At 39.3% G+C, this 23,149-nt stretch overlaps 1 protein-coding gene and 1 long non-coding RNA gene across 3 annotated transcripts; both read left to right on the forward strand.

Annotated features, from left to right (window-relative positions):
• Window positions 1–9,235: 9,235 nt before the first annotated feature.
• Window positions 9,236–14,701, forward strand: LOC110048293 (uncharacterized). Of its 2 annotated transcripts, none has more exons than XM_020754080.2 (7): window positions 9,236–9,659; window positions 9,774–9,986; window positions 10,215–10,345; window positions 10,736–11,100; window positions 11,586–11,921; window positions 13,444–13,591; window positions 14,043–14,701. In XM_020754080.2, exons 1-7 carry the CDS (start codon window positions 9,597–9,599, stop codon window positions 14,113–14,115), a joined length of 1,329 nt encoding a protein of 442 aa, XP_020609739.1. In that variant the 5' UTR covers window positions 9,236–9,596; the 3' UTR covers window positions 14,116–14,701. The 2 variants fall into 2 exon arrangements, with proteins under 2 accessions (XP_020609739.1, XP_020609740.1); XM_020754081.2 differs by having other exon boundaries at window positions 9,861–9,986.
• A 1,415-nt stretch (window positions 14,702–16,116) lies between these two features.
• On the forward strand, window positions 16,117–20,825 carry LOC149106490 (uncharacterized). The gene is made up of 3 exons (XR_016209866.1): window positions 16,117–16,831; window positions 17,491–19,484; window positions 20,409–20,825. It is a non-coding gene; the product is annotated as an uncharacterized LOC149106490 (long non-coding RNA).
• The last annotated feature ends 2,324 nt before the right edge of the window (window positions 20,826–23,149 follow it).

Raw genomic sequence — 23,149 nt, forward strand, 5'->3', positions numbered from 1 at the left:
GATTGAGTTTAATATCACCTTTAAATTTATAGGAGGTCGGCGACAGATGCGGCTTAATGAAGCGTCAACTTCCCTCCATACCCAGCCATCTGGGATAAGAGAACTTTTCATACATTTCTTAAGGCAGCAAAAATCACAAAGTTGGCTCGGAAGGCATAGACCGAGGGAGGGGGGGGGGGGGGGGTAGGGGAGAGCCAACGTTTTTCCTTGTAAAACTTTGTTATTTTTGCCTTGTGTCCGAATGTGCAGAGAACCATCCGCAGGTACGTTCAGGAAGCTTGTCTGAAACACCCTCAAGCCTGCGCTAACACTGAAGAAATTCCGCGTTTGTAAATTGTTCCTTGAAAGTTTGCGACGCTTTGTTGGTGTCAATTCCTGGCTCGGTTAACAGTGACTCTCGCGTCAAAAGGATTTACACCTTTTCGCGTTTGACAACTGATAACTCTAATGGGAACGTCAACCTCTTCCAGGGACAGGCCAAAATACTTTTTTTACACCTGGATGGAGACAGGAATGATGAGAGGAACTCGCCTTGCCCAACGCAAACCCGGGCTATAGCAGGAAAGGGCCCAGGGAGAAAATAAAAGATCCAATGTACTGAGTATCTGCTCGCCCTCGCACCATTCAGTCTTCTCAGCGACATTTAAAAGCTTCCAGCGCCATATTAACTTTGGGTGTAAAAACTTTTGTTCCTTTGCAATTTGCAAGAGATATGTAGAGAAATGGAAACGAAACCTCTGCATCGATAGTATAAATAGATTTCCGCGGTAACTTTTAGCGTCAGGGAGGATCATCTGTGATGGACAAACATCCTTACTAGGAGGAAAAACAATGCTCCTAGCCTCCTCTTATTACAGAAACACCAACGGGTATAATCTAAAAAAAAAAATGCGTTTACTAGTGACATACATTAGATCAAACACGACAGGCCGTGTTTACAACATTTTCCAACAGCGAGAAGAGAGTTGAAGACAACGCGCAGCGGAGTATTGACGAACTTCGATGTGTTGGAAATGTGGTTAAACACACTCCGAGTGTTTGACATATTGACATAACTGAAACTAAGGAGAAAAGGGAGAAGTAACATCGTAAAAAATCTACGCTAACTAAGAACCATCCCAAGTATGATTTTGCTGAATTATGAACGACTTCGTTATGACAACGAGACCATGTACCAGTACATATTCTAAGAGTTTTATTGATTCGTAACACAAATTCTACAGAAAATTTTCGGTTGCAAATCGACTTATCCGGAAATTTCTAAACACCCTTTTCGGAAGTTATGGATAACCTTTAATGGGTACACTTTTTTCCCGTTTGGCACAGAATGCCGGAAATTTCCAAACCGCTTGCACGTTTCTGCTTCTTCCATCTTCTCTACCGCATAGTTTTTCAGTGTTGTACATGATGACTTCGAAAGAAATATTTTAGTATTACCCATTCGTCAGTTTCACCAATCCAACCAGTTTTTATTTTACGCAAAATGGTTTAAGCTCCTGTACAAGTACACTCCTGTGAATGAAAACACTTATTTTAACATTTTCTGGCTATCATTGGGGTCCACAGGGGTGTATGAACGTAGTGCCCCTCTCTCCCCTCCCCAGCGAACTCCTCAACGAGGTCGTTAAGGTACCGTTATACGATATATTGCAATAACAGGAAAATATTTTACATCTACATAATTATATTACCACTGATTGGGAGATACAGCGGTGGTTTGAACTAATGAACATGTTTCTAAATTAGCAGTAAAGCGATATTGATCATAAAACATAAATAGACTTCAATACACAGAAACGTGTACGAAGTTGAAGAGTTTCATCAAAGTAACAAATCACGTCAGTATTGCCCACTTCATTTCCTCTGCTATCATGCCGAGTTAAGTTTACTTTGACCAACATTTGACTACGAACCGCTGGATTTTGTGTCTTCGACAAGCTCAAAAAAGGTCTAACTATGCCCGAAAACACGAAGAAAGCATATCGATTAGTCTTTGTGCAACGAAATTTATCTGAACGACGAAATTTTCGTTCGCGTACCATTTATATGGGAACCGTGCCAAAAATGTTCTGTCGTGTAAATCGGCCTTGTAGTTATTGTAGGTTTGGACTGCTGTCTTTTATGGTGTTTACCTGTTTAGACTGCTTGCCCTCATGGACTACTCTCATAGAAAAATCGGGCTCGAACAACTTGAAATTGTTTAAAAAAAGAGGGGCTGGGAGAATGTGATATGCGCTGGGAACACTTGTCGAGTTCTCTTATACATTGACCAGTGTTCTTACAACTCGATAGAAATGCGGAAAGTGTTCCTTTATCTCAGTTAGATAAACAGATCAATGTAAATCTGTGTATTTGTCATTACCGGTGGTGTTTCCACAGGCGTGTGCGATATTGAAATGCAAATATTCAATACACGTTTATGTTCTCTTTTCCTGTAGCAACACAGGGTAAAATTCTGAAGTGCTCTAGTGACAGACAAGTATTTAGTGCACGGGTTGCAAACGGCTTTTTAAAATGATAAATACTTCCGATCCTGTGTTTCCTTGCCGATTCCTGCACCTACATCACTGAATTCTGTAGCTTGGACGCGGGTCAAAACTCGAGCGAAGGAGGTCGTTCAACAGAAACGTTGCCAACGTTATCGTGTCTATCAGTGGGAAGCGGAAATCATTTAAATGGCTTCGTAGGTTCCAGAACATCAAATCAAAGCAGCACACAACCACTGGACGCTTTGAGGACTAAGAAATTCTGATACCTCAGTGAGGCAGATAAAGAGGATGGTGGCGATACGATAGAATTAGCTGATCTAAGCTCCTAGTGTAGGGTAGGATTAGGTTCTCAAAGAGTTGCGATATGTTTTTTGTGCGGATGGAACAACAATGGCAATTTGTTCCCTGTCAGAGCGATGATTGAGATCACATTGTTTAATTTCTGACAAGACATTATCGAAGATTTTAAGCTGCATGTCTTTTGTTCTCACAAGATTTTTTTGTCAATTTGATCCCGTGATTTACTGAGCATGTGATTTTAATTCAGCAGAAAACGAGCTTGCTTCAATCACCTTGATCTACATCACAGAATTCTCTTAAAAGGCCAGCCCTGCTGACCAGCACACGAAGTAATAATTGAATTAATGAACAATCTGCCACAGGAAGCCAATAGCGGAAACGCTTCTCAAAAGATAGCCTTTAGACCGTAAAACCACTGGATGTCCCGGTCAGGAAAACACCTTTTTTGAAATTCATTCTGGTCACGTAGTACTGAAATTCAAACAGTGCTGTCAGCCCAACACTTTGTTTAGATTCGCGTCGCTTCTTGTTCATGCTCGTCGACCTTGAATACACTGTTTGCGTGTGTGTGACGCTGATCCGCAATTTCCCGACAGCTGACATGGTTGTGCTTGTCAGCTGTCATGTTTACAAAGGAAAGAACAAGTTCCAAATTAAGAGAGTGTTAAAATTAGCACGTTTAAGCTGTGGAAGCTGTTATCGCCTGGAATCAAGTGATAGTTATTGTCTGGCGAGGAGACCTTGCCTTTGGCCTCGGGCGAATAAATGAAATGATACAAACTGCAAGATAAGTGGGTTTTTTTTTCTTGGGTTATTGCCAGTTTTGTGCGAATGTCTTATGGTATTTGATCTTTCGATACTCTGCGCTAAAGACAGCTAAAATAGACAGATATCATTTAATATGGTGTTGATCCTTTTAACTAAAATACAGCAAGAATGTTACTCAGTTGTAACTTGTACTATTGTACATAACGTGCTGGTATCACTTAGCATTTGACGATGTTGTTCTGCACTGAAACGTTGCCAGATATGCCGCTCTCTCATGGTATACTTCAGTCGATTGAATGCTTTACATAACGTGCACAAATATTGGAAACACCGCGTGTAACGCCGTACAACAATGCCGAGGCAAGTCGCACGAAACCGATCTTGCCAAATGCCAAATGCAAGCAAACCAACCAGTACCACCCTCTGAGATCATGAGAATAGTTCCAACAACGAAACATTTGTACGAATTACTGTGTTAAGCCGTTTTTCGAAAAGCCAATAATCGAACCCGGATAGAAAGCGACCCTTAAACATTACAGAGACATTTGTGATGGAGATTGAAATGTATGGCTCTTGACTTTTTTTGTTCGGGAATAAGCAGGCTACAGGATTAATTAGCGAGAAGCTACCAACGAATGATTTGCTCACTGGTATGAGAAGATATGCTATTTAAGTTAGTATTTCGATAGTATTGCCGTAACTGCAGTAAAAAGCATGTAAATCGAAGTCGAAAGGAATTTAAAAAACAGAAAGCCAGTTCAAATATTACGAAGTGAGTACTGGAATCCGCTTCAGTTAAAACTACCGGACTCTGATGAAGGAAGAGGAATCTTCGGGAAATAAACTGTTCTTTTCTGTTGTTTTCTGGAAATTTGATCTGTCAATAACTTTCTGGAAATGTTTATACCAAAACGAAAAAAAAGTAAAATAAATAAACACTACGCCGAGTATTGCGCGCGCATTCCTGAGATTCTCTCCGCCTGTTCAATAAACTGACTTTAAAAATGCAATCATAAATTGAAATTCTATAATCTGAGAATTTTAAAGGTCAAATTCTATACAAATCTCGAGATAATCTGGACCTTAGCGTTGTTCAGTGTCCAGAGAATTTAAAAATACTCGGATTAAGTTTCTTTAAAGAGCTAGGCAGATGACGTTTTCAGATAAACTGCCCCCAGAACAAAATTCTGAACTTTAATCTTTCCGGCAAGACATCTCTGTCTGTAGCAACCGACAATGCCACAGAAATAAAACAGAAACGAGTTTAAAAAAAAACAAAAAATTCGATTATACAGCATTGAGAACACGTAGGAATCATTAAAAGGAAGGAAGTGTTAAGAAAATTGTGTTTCATATAAGATCTTGCAGACTCATTGGGTAAAAAACTTTTGCTAACTGCAATGCTGACCATTGCGGTTAAAATGGACGCTAAAATGTTAATAACGGCCTTTCATTCATTCATTATCTAGCTAACAATATAGCTCAATACAGCAGCAAAAACTTTCATGCTGCACTGAGGTTGTCAATCGATTTACCAGACGCAAAGAGTAACCAAAATTACCGAATTAGGGATGAAAGAAAATTATTGTACCCACGCAAAATAATCTCGGATACATTTTATTGCATTTTACGCTTATGAGTCTGAAGTTCAATTGCTGATATGGCCGGAACAGTTAATCCGACGGTTAATTTAACAGGGAGTGCCCGGAAAATCTTTTCAGGGCGTATTCAGTCATAACAATTTATTTCTATATCCATTCACCCTGAGCAGTTTTTTCAACGTGGGTCCCCAGTACTTTGAGAGCCGGATGTCAAATAGTTTTGTTTCTTCAATGTTTGTTTTTTTTCTGTTGACTTTTAAAGAAAAACTTTAGGATTTGTCTTTCCGCCAGTTTTCCAGTAAGTACGTGCATGTTTTGTATTTTTCCTTTTTTCACAGATTGTGTCTTGAGTGTTAGGATTTCCTATGCCAGAAACTGTTTCTCGAACGTTCTTTCCCATTTTTTTTTTTGTGAATGACTTGTTAATTTTAGCAACAAAGTTAAACAAGGACTTTTTAATTCTAGTGTTTATGGAAATTAGAAATCGAGCTCAATCTTCTCGCAGTCTTCAGTAGACACATGTTAACAGCTACTTGGTAACAGAGCCATGTTTGCTAAAAAATCATCTCAATTAATAACCGGATAAAAAAACCTCTCCGACAAACTAGCTCCAAACGACTTCATAATGACTAGCAATGAAATATAGCTATTATGGACTCTGTCTGGCTGCTGAAAAACACCGATGCAAAATATTTTGTTGCTTTGAATTTCCACTGACAACTCAGTGATTGTCTGAGAATTTTACCCGAGGTCAAGTCTTAAAATGTTTTACAAGCTCAAAACAGTGCTTAGAATTATTTATGGCCTTGATATCACACGAGACACGTCAGTGTAATCAATTTCCGAGCCTGTTAACTGAACTTTTCCAAAGAACAGAGTTGAGCCGAACTAGACGAAAGAAAGTTGCCAATACACTGCTTGAGGAATTGCCGGTATCGATAGATTTAGCTAGACAAATATCATTTTCTTAAATCTCATCACTTTCGAACATTGTTCTGATTGTGTCAGGAGAAATTATATACTGGTCACTCTTAAAAAAAGTCTGGATTAATGCTATCAAAGGGAAGGTATATTTAACACAGCTGATGTGTTTTTGCAGTATCAGCTGTAAGCGAAGCTCTGTTTGGTTTTTCTGTTATTCGGAGGTTTTCGATGACATTGGCCTTGGGTCTCTCTTTTTTTACCAAACAGTAATTTCGTTTAACATATAAATCGTCATTTTATCACCGGATTTTATCGCTTCTTTTCTGCGAGATTAGCTTTAAAACGTTAGATTAGCATTTAAATCCATTCCAAACTTCTTTGCCAGACGTTTTATTAAGCGTCCTGACATATTAATATTTTAAATGCTTCGTTTGATATCTTATAAAAGTGCTACCGGAAATTCGGCTTTCAACCTTCATGTTTTCGTTATCGGGCATCTTCTTTAAGGCAAGTTAAGGCTCTTCACTCTAGATAATGTGCACCATAGCTGCTTATCCATCGATTATTGGACCTGAGCTTTTAGTGTAAGCCGTATGAAGCAGGTTCAACATGTCGGATTTTCCTCGATAACCTTGTCTCCAAGATTTCCGGGAAGAGAGGGAATTTTCCTTAGTCGCACATGTATGCACGTTCCATTTTGAACTTCTATGAATAAAATCAGACTGGAAGTGCCAAGCTCTTTACTAAGTTATGGCGTGAAACAGAAACCCTTCCCGCCATGAAAAAAAAAAAACCCCAATCTTCACCTTTTCCTTCCGAGGACAACAAACATCAACGTTTGTCATGTTTATTTTTGAGATAAGATTCAGTCTTCAAAAAGCACCGCTCTAGCTGCAGAGCGAGTCATGCTAGGCTTAATCTACTACACAAAGAAGAAAACATAAACAGACCAGGGGTTCTGGTCATAATACAAAACGGACCCCAGAGAAAGAAGAAAAGAGGAAAGGAAAACATTTCCAAGAGAGCGGACAAGGAAACTGGTGATTAGATCCCCGTGGGAGAAAAATGAGATTGTTAGGGGCTAATTCTTGTAATTTCGATCATAAAATATTATTCCAAGAGGTAATTATTTTCAAAACAAAAAATTTTCTTTCCACCATTAAACTCGGAGAAGAAACTTTGAAAGTTCAGGTTCTCTTGTCGCGTGTGTTTCGCGTGCCGTTGCGCTTGAGTGCGTCTCAAATCACTGACGTCACTGTACAATTTGAAAGGAGAGTTTAATTAACATTCAGGCACATTCAAAAGAGCTTCAAAGACCATGTACAGAACTCGAGTGGTTTTTAACTAACGCGAGGGCTGAGCGACAAACATGTTCGATGCTTCAGAAGGATCAATTGACATTTTCATCTGTGGGGGGTCACAACTGCAATTCTCACAACGGGAGAAGGCAGAATTCAGAACGCGTTTTTTGTTCCGTTTTGTGCTTTTCCGGTTTGAAATCGTTTGCCATGATAAAAACAGGGAAAATCAACAGCAAGGATGCTAATTTTATTAATAAAGACATGCCTACTGAGGATTCTGGGCAGATTAAAGGAGAGCATAATAAAAATGATTTCCGTGCGAATGGTGTTAGAAATGCAAACACTGTGTTATTATGGTTGGGAAAACGGACCTATTTAACATAAAAAGTAGACATCTTATAGACATTTTCACACCTACGAGATAAACACACAAAAGCCTTTTGAATTGAGTCAGCAGCGAGTTCACTGCCTTTCAGGAATATTCTACTTATTCTTAGACACGGAATTATGGCGTTTTGAAGCGTTTTAGATCGCACGAGAGACGCTGTTTTTAAATGACATAGCGTCCACGTGCTCAGTCGTGTCACAAAACCTCATTATCGTGTAGCGTATTGTTTGGAGAAATATAAACAACACGAATACAAGAGGCATGAACACGACGGGTATAGACTTAATTGTTTAAATCCAAGTGCTTAGGACGCTGTCATAACTCAAGTTTATTATTTGTCTTGGAGTGAAGGCCGGCTGATTTCCGCTCTCCCAGTGGATTTCAGATGGCGCGTTTCTCGGTTCGTTCGCTGATCAGAATAATTTGGTTTCCTTAAATAATCATTGCAACGACAAATTGGATGTAGTACAAGCTTCTCGAACAATTGCTGGTTAATTGTATGACCTGGACTTGTTAATTGTCATATAATCGATTGAATTACATCTAAATACATGTATATGCATGTATTCTCCGACCGACATCAATCAAGTTTCGAAACCGCACGAAGAAAATTCAATGAATTCGTCATGTCGACCCTTGGCGCTGTGTTGCCATACAGCTGTGGGGGTTTCCCGTGTACTCGGTTATCAGCCAACGTCTTCTTTGCTGCCAGAAAAGTGGAAGCGATAAAATAATACCTCGGCACAGCTGTGTTGGGAGATATTTATAGCTCAAGGCATGGCACGAATCCTTCTGCGAATATTGTTTTCCTCTGCGCAAATTGCATGATAAAAAATCCGCCCCATTTCTGTTGAACAAAAGAAACACAGAAATTACACGTCTGTTAAACATTGTGCGATGAGAGCTATGATGTTAATTTCGAGAGAAGTACGAAATTTAACATCTCGAGGAAAGTTTAGATAAACCGATACAAGCGATCGACCAACACGAAAAGCAAACGCGACCAGGGAAGGCTACACAATCGATGCACATGTTCAAACTCTTTGGCCTCGATTTGCGCTGTTCCAAAAGTAAACCAACAAAATAAACACAGTAGAGAAGCAATAAGCACATAGGTTGGCAAAGGCTACCGAAACAGCGCTCTCCTTTGAGATGTCATGTCGCGGTATTGACTAGCTTACAATCGCATTCATTATGCCGATAATAGCCAGAACAATCTAACTTCCTACGCCAGTGCAATCATTAGCTAGAAAGAGAGATCAGCAATCACTGTTTTGAGACACAACAGAATCGAGAGCACCCAGTAGGGCGGAGCTACGTGCCACAAAAACACCCACATGGGCGGGTTTTCCCTGTCACCCGTGTCGATTTCCATGTTGGCAAGAGACAATAATAAATGTTAGCCTAGTTAACAAGCCAAGTTCTGCCAATCATTTTCACGCGTTTTCAATACAAAGCTTGTTCGCTTTTTAATTCGATTGGTTCGACCAGCAAACGTTGTGTCACAAAGTGTCAAAATTGACGGAGCCCTTGTGGAAACTACAAGATGAAACGATTGAAGATATTGTTTTGTGCACACAGGACCTGATCGGTGCTCAAGATTGCCTCATGTGTATGTACAGTACAACAATACTAGCTGGCTAAGAAACTCGATCGACAGCGCTACACTTTAGTAGCCTTTTATTCACTCGGCCTGTCTCGGGCTAAGAAATAACACGGCAAACCTATTTTCCCTCTCCTTGTTAATTTATTTACGTCTCGAGTGCTTCGATTTCAATCTGTTTGCCGATCGATCTAGTCACTTGATGTTCCGTCTCAAACACTGATGGCAAATTCTACCGCTACAAAGATTTCCTGTCCTCAATTTGGCTGCACCTACTCCCCACAGGTAAGCTTTTCGTGTTGTCAGTAACTTGTTCGACCGCATTCGATGCGATGAACAATGTAAAACTTCATCTCCATGAAAACCAGACATGATTGTATACCGTCTCGCTGATTTCAGTTGATGATTCCTGGAGCTCATACTCCGTGTTGTGATTCAGTAAGATCGCCTTTACACGACGGCTTGTCTTCTCTGTGTCCTTGCCAGTTAGATCGAGTGCTTCAACACAGAGTTTCAACCATGCCCGTGAACTTGCTTCCAAGACCGACTTTCAACGAAGCTGGCTTTACAATAGGCTCCGCTACAGACCTGTCGGCTTTCTATTCGCCTCTGGTAAGCCAGACTTAACTGACTCTGATATTTTTTTTACAACCTCGTGTACAATAGTCTTTATATGTCTATCCTTCTTTTCTCCTTCACACATTCGCTCACTCGCTACTTGTTTCGCCAATGTAACTACAACTTAAAGTTTTTCCCCCCCTCCATTAAGTTAATTGAACCTAATAATCGCCTGCTCTGCTCTCGTCTTCACTCATGCTTGGGCGGACTCTCTTCGAACAGGCTCGAGCGTGTGACATCAAAGAATGGCGAGATTCATGGTATCTAGCTCAAGCCAGCGCCGCTCGACATCCGTTAGATGTGCACGGCTTCGATCCCCATACCCACACATCTTGTCCGGGCCTCGGCGAAAGGTAAATAAATTAACCGTCTTTGCCGTTAGTTACTAGACCACTTAAGTAAGCCATTAGAGTGCTTCATGCTTCTGCTGCTTCTTAATCCCATTCAGTGCATTTGGTCACATTTGAATGGCTTCGCGAAAATTCGCCCTCAGCCAGCGAAGTAGTTCAGCACGGCTAAAGCCGTTTGCAATTTTGTGGGTTGTTACTTGCGGAAGGGCTTTAATATGGAAAGTTCCTTTTACCAATCATTTCAATACTGATAGGGTTGAGAATAATCAAGTTTGTAAAGCAAACAACAATGATCGAGCGCACCCGACAAACTCACACTCATGACAACACTTCCAAAGGTTAAATTCCACTTCACGACCGACTAAAGTCCAGAATTGATTTTTATTTTTGTAGGTTTTCACCGATCGATTTGGCTGCAGCAGGAGCGAGACGGAAAAACGCGACGAGAGAGACAACAAGCACACTCAAAGCTTGGCTTTATGAACACAGAAAAAATCCTTACCCCACGAAGGGGGAAAAGATAATGCTGGCGATTATGACGAAGATGACATTGACGCAAGTTTCAACGTGGTTCGCGAACGCTAGGCGAAGACTTAAGAAGGAAAATAAGATGACTTGGTCGCCGAGGAATCGGTGTGGCGAGAAAAAAGATGGTGCTGAGGACGACGACCCTGTCAGCGATTCAGACGGCGAGCATAGCTGTAGTGAAGAAGACAAGATTTGTGATGACAAGGGCGAAAATATAACTAGTATTAAAGGTATTGCTTAGTAAACATAGTGTTTTAGTGATTTCTCGATTTCTAAATACATCAGTTGAAAACTGACAGGGATTATGTAAAGTTCCTTCATTGAAGTCATCTATTTTTAAGCGCGGGCTGGTATTGTCTGGTGTTCGACAGACATGCATCGCAACGAGAGAAAATAACTCGGCACAGAGTTAAACGTTCAGGAAAATGACGAATCGGAAATGTAATAAACATTTTAAGTACTAAGGGATACAGTCGTGCTGTGGTTAAATGTTTTTATCAAAACTGTTGTTTTTCTTGGGTGTTATCTTGTACAGTTTAGCGTTACTTATTGTCCTGAAACAACGAAAACAAGTTAAGATTATTTCCACGTTCGAGTAATGATTTGCACCCTGAAAATCAGGTGCCCAGTGAAACGAAGTGTGTGTTCGAATGGAATGATTCCAACGTACGAATGGGCCGGAAAAACTCCTACGTATCTTTTATTTGTTTAACAGAAACGAGAGACAAAGAGGAAAGGAAAGAAAACATCCAATTGAACGCGACCGACAACTCGGAACAGCCCAAGACTGTCCACAATTCAACCGGCGAGAATTTACAAAATAGAACGACAAATCCTGTGATTCGATTCCAAGCGCTGCGTGCTGTTCAGTGCGTAACTACTGGTGACTCAAACGTGGAAGATTCTCCCGTGAAGAGCTTAAGAAAATGGGTGGATGGGTGCTTTCACAACACCCCTGTAAATGTCGTAAATACCAGCCCTGCTTCATGCGAGACCCCGCCATCGACACCCCCACAGAAGGCCTCTACTGAAGCCTCCGTCATTATATCAGGTAAGGATGGACCCAGGAAAAAAGGTGCTGAGAGGTTCTCATGTCATTATTCAGGTAGCTCCGAGAGTATTCATTTTAGCGTTCAAGGACAGTGCTGCAATAACAGGCTAAGCCGGGGCTCTTTTGACTTTTTTAAAATGACTACTCAGTTTCTCACAGCCGTCTGAAGTGCCCAAGAATTGCGAAATAGTAAGCTAATTTTTCTCATCAATGGTGGATGCTCTAGGATACGCAAGTTAGTAGACTTGCAAACTCTAATAATATCGTTTGCTTCGATCTAAAGGTGTACAGTAATTTTTTTGCGTGGTATTGGGAAGTCAGGGATTTCGTTACAGATATCAATCATTAGAGTGAACTTTGGTATCTTGAAAATGCTACCCTGGTTGCCCTCGGTGGTGTGGCAAATTTCCACCTTTGTATTAAATTTAGAATGCAAGGTCACTGCGTTCTCATAACTTTAACGAAGCACGAGTTGTTAGTAAGCTGACAAGTTACAACAGAGTTCTTTTCTATCATCTTGGTTCATTAAAAGTACTCGTAAGATTCAGCTCAAACGCCGATTAAGACTATGTTAAATGTAACGTAAAAATATCGCCCTTAAAACTGTCAGATTGTTTTTCTATTGGCTTGAAACGTTAGAGAAGAAATTATGGTCTGAAAATGGGGTCTACTTTGAAGGAACAATATTCCAATTTTTGTTTTTTTGAGAGCAGAAGATACTTCAGAAGAGAAGGGAAAACCTCTCATGTCATTCATTTAGGACGATCTTTAGTCTTTACCAATTTTTTGATCAATTTAACTTTCCCCTTTACTGGACGATGTTCTTATTACGCGTCTTATGACACCACCCTACCCTTCAGTTCTCGGTTTAAATCGCCAATCGAAATACGCGTTTTTCAAATTTCTGTTATTCTCCAAATTGGCGTGAATTGACACGGTCTTTCGTCTGAAGCTGAAGTACTTGGAGCGAGCTTGAAAATGCTGGTAGCAGCGTTTTGTCAACTCAATTATACATGAGTCGCTAATTGAATAACATACTAACATGGTTTAAATTCCCCGCAAACAAGTTGCGTTAAAATTTTAAGTTGCCCGCTCCTAATTCCGCTCTACGGGTTGAAACATCTTTTTCACCCATCTCCTGCGGTTTTTTTCTTTTTTTTTTTTTTTGACGAACGCGGCAGATATGTCCACGAAGCCCTACTCTTTTTAATAAAACTTGTTTCGAGTGTTAATTTTTCCAGACGTGGTGAGAGTAATTAGTCTACGGCGCACACCTTTTAATAACGAGAAATACGAAAAGAAACCCCCGATCGCCGGGGGACAATTTTATATTTCACCACAAATTCAAAGTGTTACTTAACATGTTTAATCTATGAAGTCGTATGATTTCTTTTTTAAACCTTGATGAAAACATGTTTCCCCTTGTATTGCTTGTCTCTTGGAACAAAAGCTGTTGCTTTAGAGTTTTTAAATCGCTCTCCTGCTTCCTTTTTAACTTTGTCTTTCTCACTTTTTTGTGCAGTTCAAAATTCAACGCCTTCTCTAGTTAAAACAGAGAAGAAAGAAACAGAATGCTCACCCCAAAGGACACCCTCCTCGCCGACAGACGAAGTATCGAGGGAAAGGCCTAGAGTTGAAACGCCAGGAGCTTTCAATCCCGTCAACACAAGGTAAACAATAAAACTACAGGGCAGTCGTTATTCTCCGATTTATTTCGTATAGGATACAGTTCAAACATTAGCGAAGCTGTCTGCATTAATAAGGAGAGATAAATACAGTGACAACGATGCCTTGAAAGACGACTGTGTTTCATTTGCCATCGTTCATTGCCATTAACGAGACTTTAGTCGACTGGTTGTGAAAAAATTGTATTCTCGCTAACGAGTACTTGTTAAGTAAAAGATATTCTGTCATTTAAAAACTTGTGTCGAAAATGTCATGTTTGAATACGAAAATGGTTTGAGAACAAGCTGTTCCAAGTATTATAGCTATAAACGGCAGAAAACACGACAAAAGTGTTTTGTTTTGGTCGTTTGACCAAATTTTCCCATTGGCGTCACTGTACTTTGCACAGATGATACCCAGAAAGTGATGTTTTTATTTTCTGTTTCTTGTCAACAGCATAAATGTCGAGACAACAAACTATCGAGAAATTGACGCGGCCCTAGCCTTGACGACTCTTTCAGCTCGGTAGAGGGAGAAAGAAATCTTTCCTATATAGAAGTACTTAAAAAAATCCTCAGCATGTGTACATAAAAAAGAGTGGACGATGTTTTTTCTAACTGACTAAGTGAGGATTGCGCGCTTTCAAGAAACAATTCTGTGTTTAACACAAGATCTTGTGTCGTTTTTCGTTTGGTGTGGTTGATGCGTGTGACTATGAACGCAACGCGATTTGGGCTGGTATCAAATACCTCCCTTTCAATACTTCTTGTGATTTTATATGATGTTTCGAGTCGTTGATATGTTTGCGACAACATTGGTTTGCTAAAAGCACTAGCCAATGCAAAAATAGGACTCGAAATTTCGATTTGTTTGACTTGAGCTTAACACAAAGTGTTACAAGAGCCACTTTCTATTTGCAGATTTTTTAAAACAACGGGTTGTAAATTAGTTGTGTTCCGAAAAAAAAAACAGATTCTATAGGAAGCTAAACTCACAGTCCCTGCCATACGAAGTGTAATATAGATGATTTAATTTGAAATTCTGTAGATAAAAGAGAATATTTGTAGGTGAAAAGAAAATGTAATTTTGAAATAAAACCCGCCTTAATAAAACAAGACTGTCTGAGTGTACTTTGTATGTGATTATGATGTGTCGCATATGGGATTATACGTCGACAATTTCATTAAAACTATAACGGAAAGTGGATTAGAATGAAAATGTCGACGTTAGCAAACTTAATATGTCGCTGTTCCCACGAGGAAAAATGGTATTTGTAGAATGTAGTTATCAGCGATCTGGAAAATTCTATTGTGGCCGAGATATTAAACTCTTAAGGAGCGCTCGTTCATCAGACAGCTATGTCGAGCTTAAACAATATTCCACTTTCCGCTGCCCTCTTGTATATATTAAAAGTTGTCTTGATGTCTGTAGAGAGGAGTGATTCTCTATGCAAGATCTCGAGCGAAGATATTGTTAAATTTCCTGGCGAACCTGGCGAGCAAAAGTTAACTCCAAAACATTCGTGACTCAATGGCTGAAACTTATTGCAAAAAAAAGATCTCCTTATCAGCTAGACAGCTGTTTACAAATTATCTTTTAATAAATACAAAAAGATTTCGTGTCAAGATACATCATTTACAGATATGTTGAAAATAATTTATCCAGCGTCACAAACCGCCCGTGGACATATCATAAAGGCCGCATTTCTGTTTTCTTTTGGTCGAATTCACCACACAGGCCACTGTGCACATATGCTCTGCTCTTCGTTGGAAACCTGTCGACAAAATAAACTTTACCGTTATATTCGGACCGGTCAAACTTTTTCCCAAAGATTGTCCGAAAGGGCGTCGCTCGTTTGCTCTTGGTTAACACATTGAAATGAAATTTACACCTCCAAAGAAAACTTAAACAAGTTTAAAACTGATGCCCTACCGAGCAAAAACAATTTCAAAACTGATTCGCGGACGTCGAAAGGTTTTCTAAATTTTGATGTATAAAGACTCATTTGCATCAACTCTAGCCAGGCTTCGCGGTAGTCTTTTGCATAACAGTTTATGCCTGCGTTTTCAAATTAAACTGAAATATATTCATGACATTTTTTGCGCCAAAACAATAGAAGTTTTGACTAGTTATAAAACTGGGAACAGAGTGTGAAAAGTATGCCCCGCGGCTACCAAACAACATATGTTTCAAGTTGAAAACAGTCCTAACAGAGTTCGAAAGACATTGTAAAGAATGGTTCCATTCCCTCGGGGAACCTGCTCTTCGACTGTTTGGTCATTCCATAGAAGTAGTCGGTAGAATTCTCAGCGTAAGAATTAAACCCCATCAACTATAAAACCTTTTAATCGATCTTGAGAACATGACTAGGAAAAAGTTGGAGTTTTAAGCGAGTTTCTTCTTTCAGAAAACTACGGAGCACTGACAAGTTACCTTCTATTGTTGTGAGCGGAAGCAATAGACACAACGTTTGAATCTTCTCTAGAAGAGCTTAATTACTTCTTGTTTGATAAACTAGTAGGAATTTTCGCATTCACAGCTCAAACAAACTAATGGCGTCCGCATAGAATTCTTGTCCTAGCCGGGGGCACCTCCAGGCGTTTATGGTTTTATCTATCGCCTTTCACCCTTGGGCTCCATTTTTTCTACATTTCCTCGTGTTATTGCCGTCTAGAGCACTTCATGTTGACATACTTAAGTCCACAAAGAAGGAAGTATTTAATAAAATCCGTTACGAAGTAAGATTTCATCTTGCCTATCGTCTTCCTGTACAGAGCATAAGAGTCAAGTTCAAACGAACAACCGGCTTTGAAAATTCCCTCATAGAGCTGTATATTTAGACTTAAGAACTTTATGTTCTCACTTTGTTGGCGAAAGTCCGTGTAATTAACGAGATAAAAGCTTAAAACTGTTTAAGTCTTGTTTTATTGCATGTTCAGTGTAATAACCCGAACTTACCTGGCCGAATTAGTTTCAGTTTTGTTATGAGCTTCCGCTGCCGACAAAGCCTTGAACAATCTCATTATTGTCTTATTTTTTTGGCGGAATCAAAACATTGTTATCCGTAGGAAAACTGCCAGAGATAACACAATAATTGCATTTGAGAGCTTTTTTTTTACCCTATTATAGTTTCTCGATAAAACTAACTAAGGCTGCTAAAGAACTTGGATGGCCTCCGCTTTGCCGACCGGTATGTCTTTTGTTCAGTGATTACAAGCTTCGGAAATCGGATTCAGGTTTTTCTGGTATGGCTTTATCTTCAACCTTCGAACAGAACTGTAAAACAACCCTTGTTAATTAAATCCTAGTTTTTCCCGCACAGCAAGTGCACGTTAAATTTTCCTCAATTTAGGTTTCAATGTCCGCAGGCTGAGTTCCTATATAAAGTACTTCGTCTTTCATCTTTTAATATTTCGGCTCTAAGACAAATGAAATGAAGTGACTTTAATATCTCAAATTAGACGGAATTAAGTGAATTTTCCAGAGAAGTAATTGGTTTTCGGGAGAAGAAATGGCTTTTACTTTTCACCGATGCTTTCGACAACACATTTTAGTGCGATATTTTAAAACACAAGAAGACTCTACCGCAAAACGAAACCAAATAGTCAGGCACTTGAATGGGATACTTTAAAATAGCCGTCTTACTTTTAGTAATATTCCGTCCATAAATTTAATCCCCGTCATTGAGAAACTCAATACAGCGAATTTTAACATTTGGTGTTTATAAAACTGATAAGGAACACAAAGATTTTCTGCCACAACTGATCTCCTGAAAAATGCAATTTATTGAAATGAAAACATTTGTCGACTTTGTCGGCTTCAACGGAAACAACCTGAATAGTGTTGTCTTTGAAAACAATGCGAACAAGTTCTAAATTCAGGTTTCAATCAATGTTTTCACCAGTTATTCTACATCCGTTAGTGGTACACCACATCAGTGAAACAGATGAAGTCCGACGAGATTCTTACATCGATCAGTAAACTGAAGGAAGGAAACGTTTTGCAACCCGCCGGAATTTGGCAACGTCGAGGACAGAGAGGTGATCACAACCATGTCATTTCGTGCCCTAAAGAACATTTGCTACGCAGATTTGAGAAAGGACCGATGAAACTGTCATTTATCATTTGTTTTGATAACTTTAGTGCTTTACGGTACCAACATTCAAACTGAAACTTGGGGTCCGTGCACACTATGCCGGAGGAATTTGAAAACGCAACTTTACTGCTACAGTTAGGCCTACTGTCCACACTAATCAGTCACGAAAACGGAGCTTTACGAAAACGCTCTTCAAATCGGAGGAATTAGAAAACATCGGGTTTACGTTTCATGTGGACGGAAAACAAAAAAATTATCCGGCGTAGTGTGGATAAATTTAGAGAGGAGGGGTACGCCGAACAAAAAAACATAACTTTTCCATGCGAGTCTTGTTCACACGTGTATGCAACTAATAGAGGAATTAAAGGCCTGTTAATCGTGTGGCGTTCTCACACTCGATCGATAGATGTAATTCAGTAGTGAAATTTTTTCAAAGATACTTCTTTACTGCGTCTTAATTTTTTCACAGCGAGGCTGATTAAAAATATTCTGCAGATCAATCCATTTCTATTCGTACCCATTCGTGTCGCCTAACATTAGGCTGGCTTCCCTGAATATTTGGTAAAAATGGTGCAAATTTTATAGTGCCCGTTTATACCGAGGTGCAATTTACCCCCTGAAGAGCAAATCATTTTTTGCTTGAAGAAAATGGGGCTTTGTAGCTCGAGTACAAACCTTGAAAGAGAAAATAACTATTCGTTCCAATCGATTGAAATGACATACAGAAAAAAAGCTGAAGGTTTTGGTGTTAAAAAGTTAAGGTGGCAGTTCTTTCGACCATCCAACAAAGCTCTTAAAATTTTCAGACCAGATTCACACGGCGCTTAACTTACAAGCAGAACTCACTCAAGCGTCTTAAAATGTTGTTTGTTTCACAAGGGATTAAACACAATTGAAGAATCTAAATAGAGCAACCTAAAATTAGAATTAGAAATAGACAGAGCGATGCTATTTTAAGCAGTTTAGCGCCGTTTGGCTGGAGTGCGTAACGGTCTAATTACTTGTACCTCCAACCGATCAAAAGACATTTACAACAATACTTCATTTATAACTTGCCGGATTACAATAAGAGCGGCTCTTTAACGAGTATTCTACTGTCTAGACACACAGTATACCGCTGTCAAAATTATTAGACACTTTAGAAACGCCCCAAAAAGCTATTTCAAAGCCAGAGATTACAAGGATTTACACCGGTAAAGAATGAAAAACAACGCTCAGCATTTTGTTAACATGAGTCGCGTAGCTAAGATGACATGTACCAAACATGACAAACATCGACACAAGACACAACATGGAGATTTGAGCTATTTCGAGAGTCAGGTCATGTGCAAGGTTTAATTTTTCTAGGCTTCTTCTCATTCTTTGCGCGTATATGGAGTGAAAACAGACAGTTTGAAAACATGGGTTGTTGCGAAATAAGGAATTGTCCCACTATTTTGCTGTAAATACTATTGAGTATATAAATGAAATGTTTTTCAATAAACTGGAACAGCAAATGAAAAATACGTTGTGGAATTATTCCCAGAGGTTTAACCGAATATTTCGTTCAGTTATCATGCAAAAGCAATATGAAGTTCGTCTTAACTTATGACCTTGAGATTCCTCTAATGGTCCAAACACTCTGCAGTACATTACAAAGATTCCTCGAAGGCTGAATTCAGTTTTACCACAAATCTAACTCTTCAGCGACAAAAGCCAATACGACAGCCAAAATGAAGCTATATTTAACAACATCCTCAAAGATTTTTCTTACGTAACTCTTTACCGTTAACTGCAAAAGAAATCAAGAGCTGCCGAAGCGGGTAAGAGTTTTAATCTTCGTAAAATCGATTGGCAAAAGTTGATTTGTAAGCAGTAGAGTCAGTCATGTTTTGAGTTATAAAACCTGACCAACACCGGGTTTGTCCCAGAAAGACATCAATGAATCTTTTACTGCTACACTGATTTTTTTATGAGAATATTGTTTTTGCGGCCCAATTTACTTTCATGCCGCTAGATTATAGCGTATGACAACTCTGTTTTCGAATGTATTTGGTGTCTGGATGGTATTAAAGTAATTTTGGAGCCAGCTTGCGGGCATTAAGTATGGGTTATTGACCAAGTGTGAGGTCAAGATGGCTGGATATTGACCAAGTTCTTTTTTTGCGTGTTTATGGACCGAGACGGAGTCGAGGTCCAAAAACACGCGAAAAAAGAACGAGGCCAATATCCAGCCATCTTGACCGAACAAGCTTGGTCAATAAAGGATTTATTATATGGCTTTCGGGGAAATTTTTCTTGCGGGACACTGCGGGTAGTCCCGAGCGGGCAAGATAGCTCCATCTTGCCCGCTCGGGTAGCCAATCACAGCGCAGGATTTGATTCATCTTGCCCGCTCACGGAGCTAGCCATATAATAAAGCTTGATATGACGCACATAACTTCTTACAGAAATGTTATTAGTATCGAACATACAGCTAGTGCTGCTTTTGTTGTTTTTTGGCTAGTTTTCCCAGTTGGAGAAAGAAAGAATTTTATACGATTTAGTTAAAAACATATCATTGTATTGTATTTACAAATTTTCAACACACAATATTATATTCTTTTCAAAATCTCAGCCTCGGGTTTATTGTTAAAATTTTCTTAATATTTCACAAATTTCAGCCTCGATAATCTTATAAAACATATCAAAGAAAGAGTGTATACTGACTGACATCTTGTTCACTCATAACTTGTTCTCTTTCGTAGTCAAACGCCAAGTCACTGATTAAGGGCCTGGTTTTGAGGAGTACATATCTCTCAACGAAACTCTCGTATGTAAACATTCAAATGAAAGCTGCTGAGGAGAACTTTCATGCAGCACTGCTCAGTTTTGAACCGTCCAAGTCTGTGAACGAAACTGTTCTTAAACCCTACTTGTGAGCATTGAAACGAAAGTTTCCGAGCAGTAGTTTTATGTAGCACTGTTTGTTATGCTGCCCAAAGAAGGTCAGTAATTCATATCATTGTCTTTGTATGAAACCAAAGCGTGTGACCTTTCAAACTAAAGCTCATGGGTAGTATTTGCAAGTGTTGTTTGTTATTTTTAAATGGCACTGTGTATTAAGGAGAGTCTTATGCCTGTAGACGAACATTGAAATAAAAGCTGTTCAGCGATTTACTTCTATGTGGTACAGTTTATTACGTTCTTTATACAAGGTAATTCGTATCTTAAACTCTGTAGATGAAACCCAGTCTGTGAACATTGAAAAGAAAGCTGTTGAGCAATGGTAGCTAATAGTTTCATGTGCATCAGGTACAAGGTGCTTCTTGTTTGTATATCTGTTGATAAAACCCTTAAATCTGTGGCCATTCACCTTTCATGTTGCTGTCTATTTTGCTGTACCTAGTCAACTTTCAAAGCGCTTAGCGTATTTGCTTTTTTAAAAACAAAAATTGTTTACCGTCATACCATGGCCAATACCCGAATCAGTTAATTTTTTTTTGTTCTCCTTGAAACTAAACAGTAAACTGTAAATTCTTCAACTTTTTTGAAATATACTACATATTAAATACACTATACATGTAATAATATTTGTTTTCGTGAATTGAGAAAAATAAAGATTTAAGTCCCTAATCGGTGTGATCCTTCAAATGAAAGCAACTGAGCATTTCTTTCTTGTTTGGCGGTCTTGTTATGTAATTATTAAACAGCTTCAATACTTGTATTGTTGGTTTCTTCACCAAGATCCTGAACCGACGAAAACTACTCAATAATCGAATTGGAACTGTTATAACTCTCGGCAAAACGCACCCGGGATAAACGGAGTCTGTATTGCTCAGTGTTCCACCTGAAACTACAGCTATTTCCGAACTGAATTTTCACGGCATAAAACAATCCGTTGCGAGCCTTTCGCAGCGCCATCGTCGCACGATGTACAAGTCGAAATGCGATTGGCTGGGACGCGAACCAATGAAATGCCTATATGGCGACCGTTGCGCCCTCATATTTATTTCATGTCAACTATAATTGACAGACAGGATGTGCGAAGACATCGTTAACTAATTTTTTAACAATGGTGGTCAAGTGGAGAATTTAAACTCCGATTTGACACCTGAGAACGACGCTTTCTGATAACATAACATGAATCAAATTAAACAAGAGAAAAGAATATAGCACTACTTAAGTTAGTTATCATTTATTATCGACAAAACATTTGGAAAAAAATTGTGAAAGGATTGACAGCTTTACGGGGTGGTTTTGTTGAGGACTTAATGAAACATTTTTTCATCAACTAAAAAACGTTTGGCTTTTTGGGAGGCATCTGAGAAAATACCTGAGTGAAAATGGCGGTAAAACGAAGCCATCATTACAACTCCATAAGAGAAATGTTTCGTGTGTGGGATTAATTGTCGAGGCTGCTGTTAGTCAACTATAAGCAAACGGGCAAAAGGTTAGCTGGTGTAAACAATAGTCTATTTTTCTAACGGCACATGTTTTAACGGTGTGTCACCACTAAATGTCATCGTAAAGGAAAAAAAATGTCTATTACACACAAAACTGTCCTTTGTCCACAGCGTCACTTAACACATTTTTGAGGTTTATAAGGGGCGCCATTTTCTATCAGGAAATTCCCAAAGAACCACACGTCATTGACGAAGAATAAAACTTGGCTTCAAGGGCTACCCGGCGGAAATTCCTCATGCATGAATCCGGATAAATAATCCATTTCCTTCCAAATACAAAACTGAGTGGGACAAAAAACAGTTGCAGGAAGTTTTAACATTATTTATTGGTTGTTCTAGACTATAATAATCATAATATAACAACCATCTTTTATGTGTTGGATTACCATGAAATCACCACCTGGTTTTCACGGTGGACGTGGTCGGTAGTTTGACAACGAAATAATATTTGTTTTGTTGGGCAAGCGCTGCCAGAATTTAATCAGTTGCGACTTAGGGTTGTTGTAGGCGTGTGGCGGAGGTAGGCAGAGGAAGGGAGTGGCACGAAATTCAAAACTGTAACACTTCAAAGATCTGCTTCATGTGGGTGATTCATTTCGATAGCATTACCGTGAGCACAGAAATCCGATATATAGAACAATAGAGGCTGTGATACTTTTCACTATTTTAAAATAACCATGACAAGCGTAAATGTGAGGTATAGCCAAGGAAATATTGAACGAGAAATTCGACACTTTGCGAACAGCCTAAAAGCGCCTTTGCAAACATGCTGTAACGCTCAAATCCACTATCGAAATTAAATTTATACCCCGAACGTAAATTTATATCCCCCTTCTTGCAATGTTACGTGCCGTCTGTTCAACAAACGAGTTCTCACTTAAAACAAAATGTAAACAATAAGGTCACTAAACAATCCTTCTAAATTGACAGGCACACCCAGCCTTCTTTACAAAATTCTCTTAAGGCCTGGTAACGAATTCTTATCCTCTACAAATAAAACCGCCTCTCGAAAAGCTACTACCGGTATCTGCAGGCAAGGTTAG

The sequence above is a fragment of the Orbicella faveolata genome, unplaced genomic scaffold, assembly GCF_042242905.1.
Source record: "Orbicella faveolata isolate gen_17 unplaced genomic scaffold, um_ofav_v1 contig_3, whole genome shotgun sequence".
Classification (NCBI taxonomy): Eukaryota; Metazoa; Cnidaria; class Anthozoa; order Scleractinia; family Merulinidae; genus Orbicella; species Orbicella faveolata.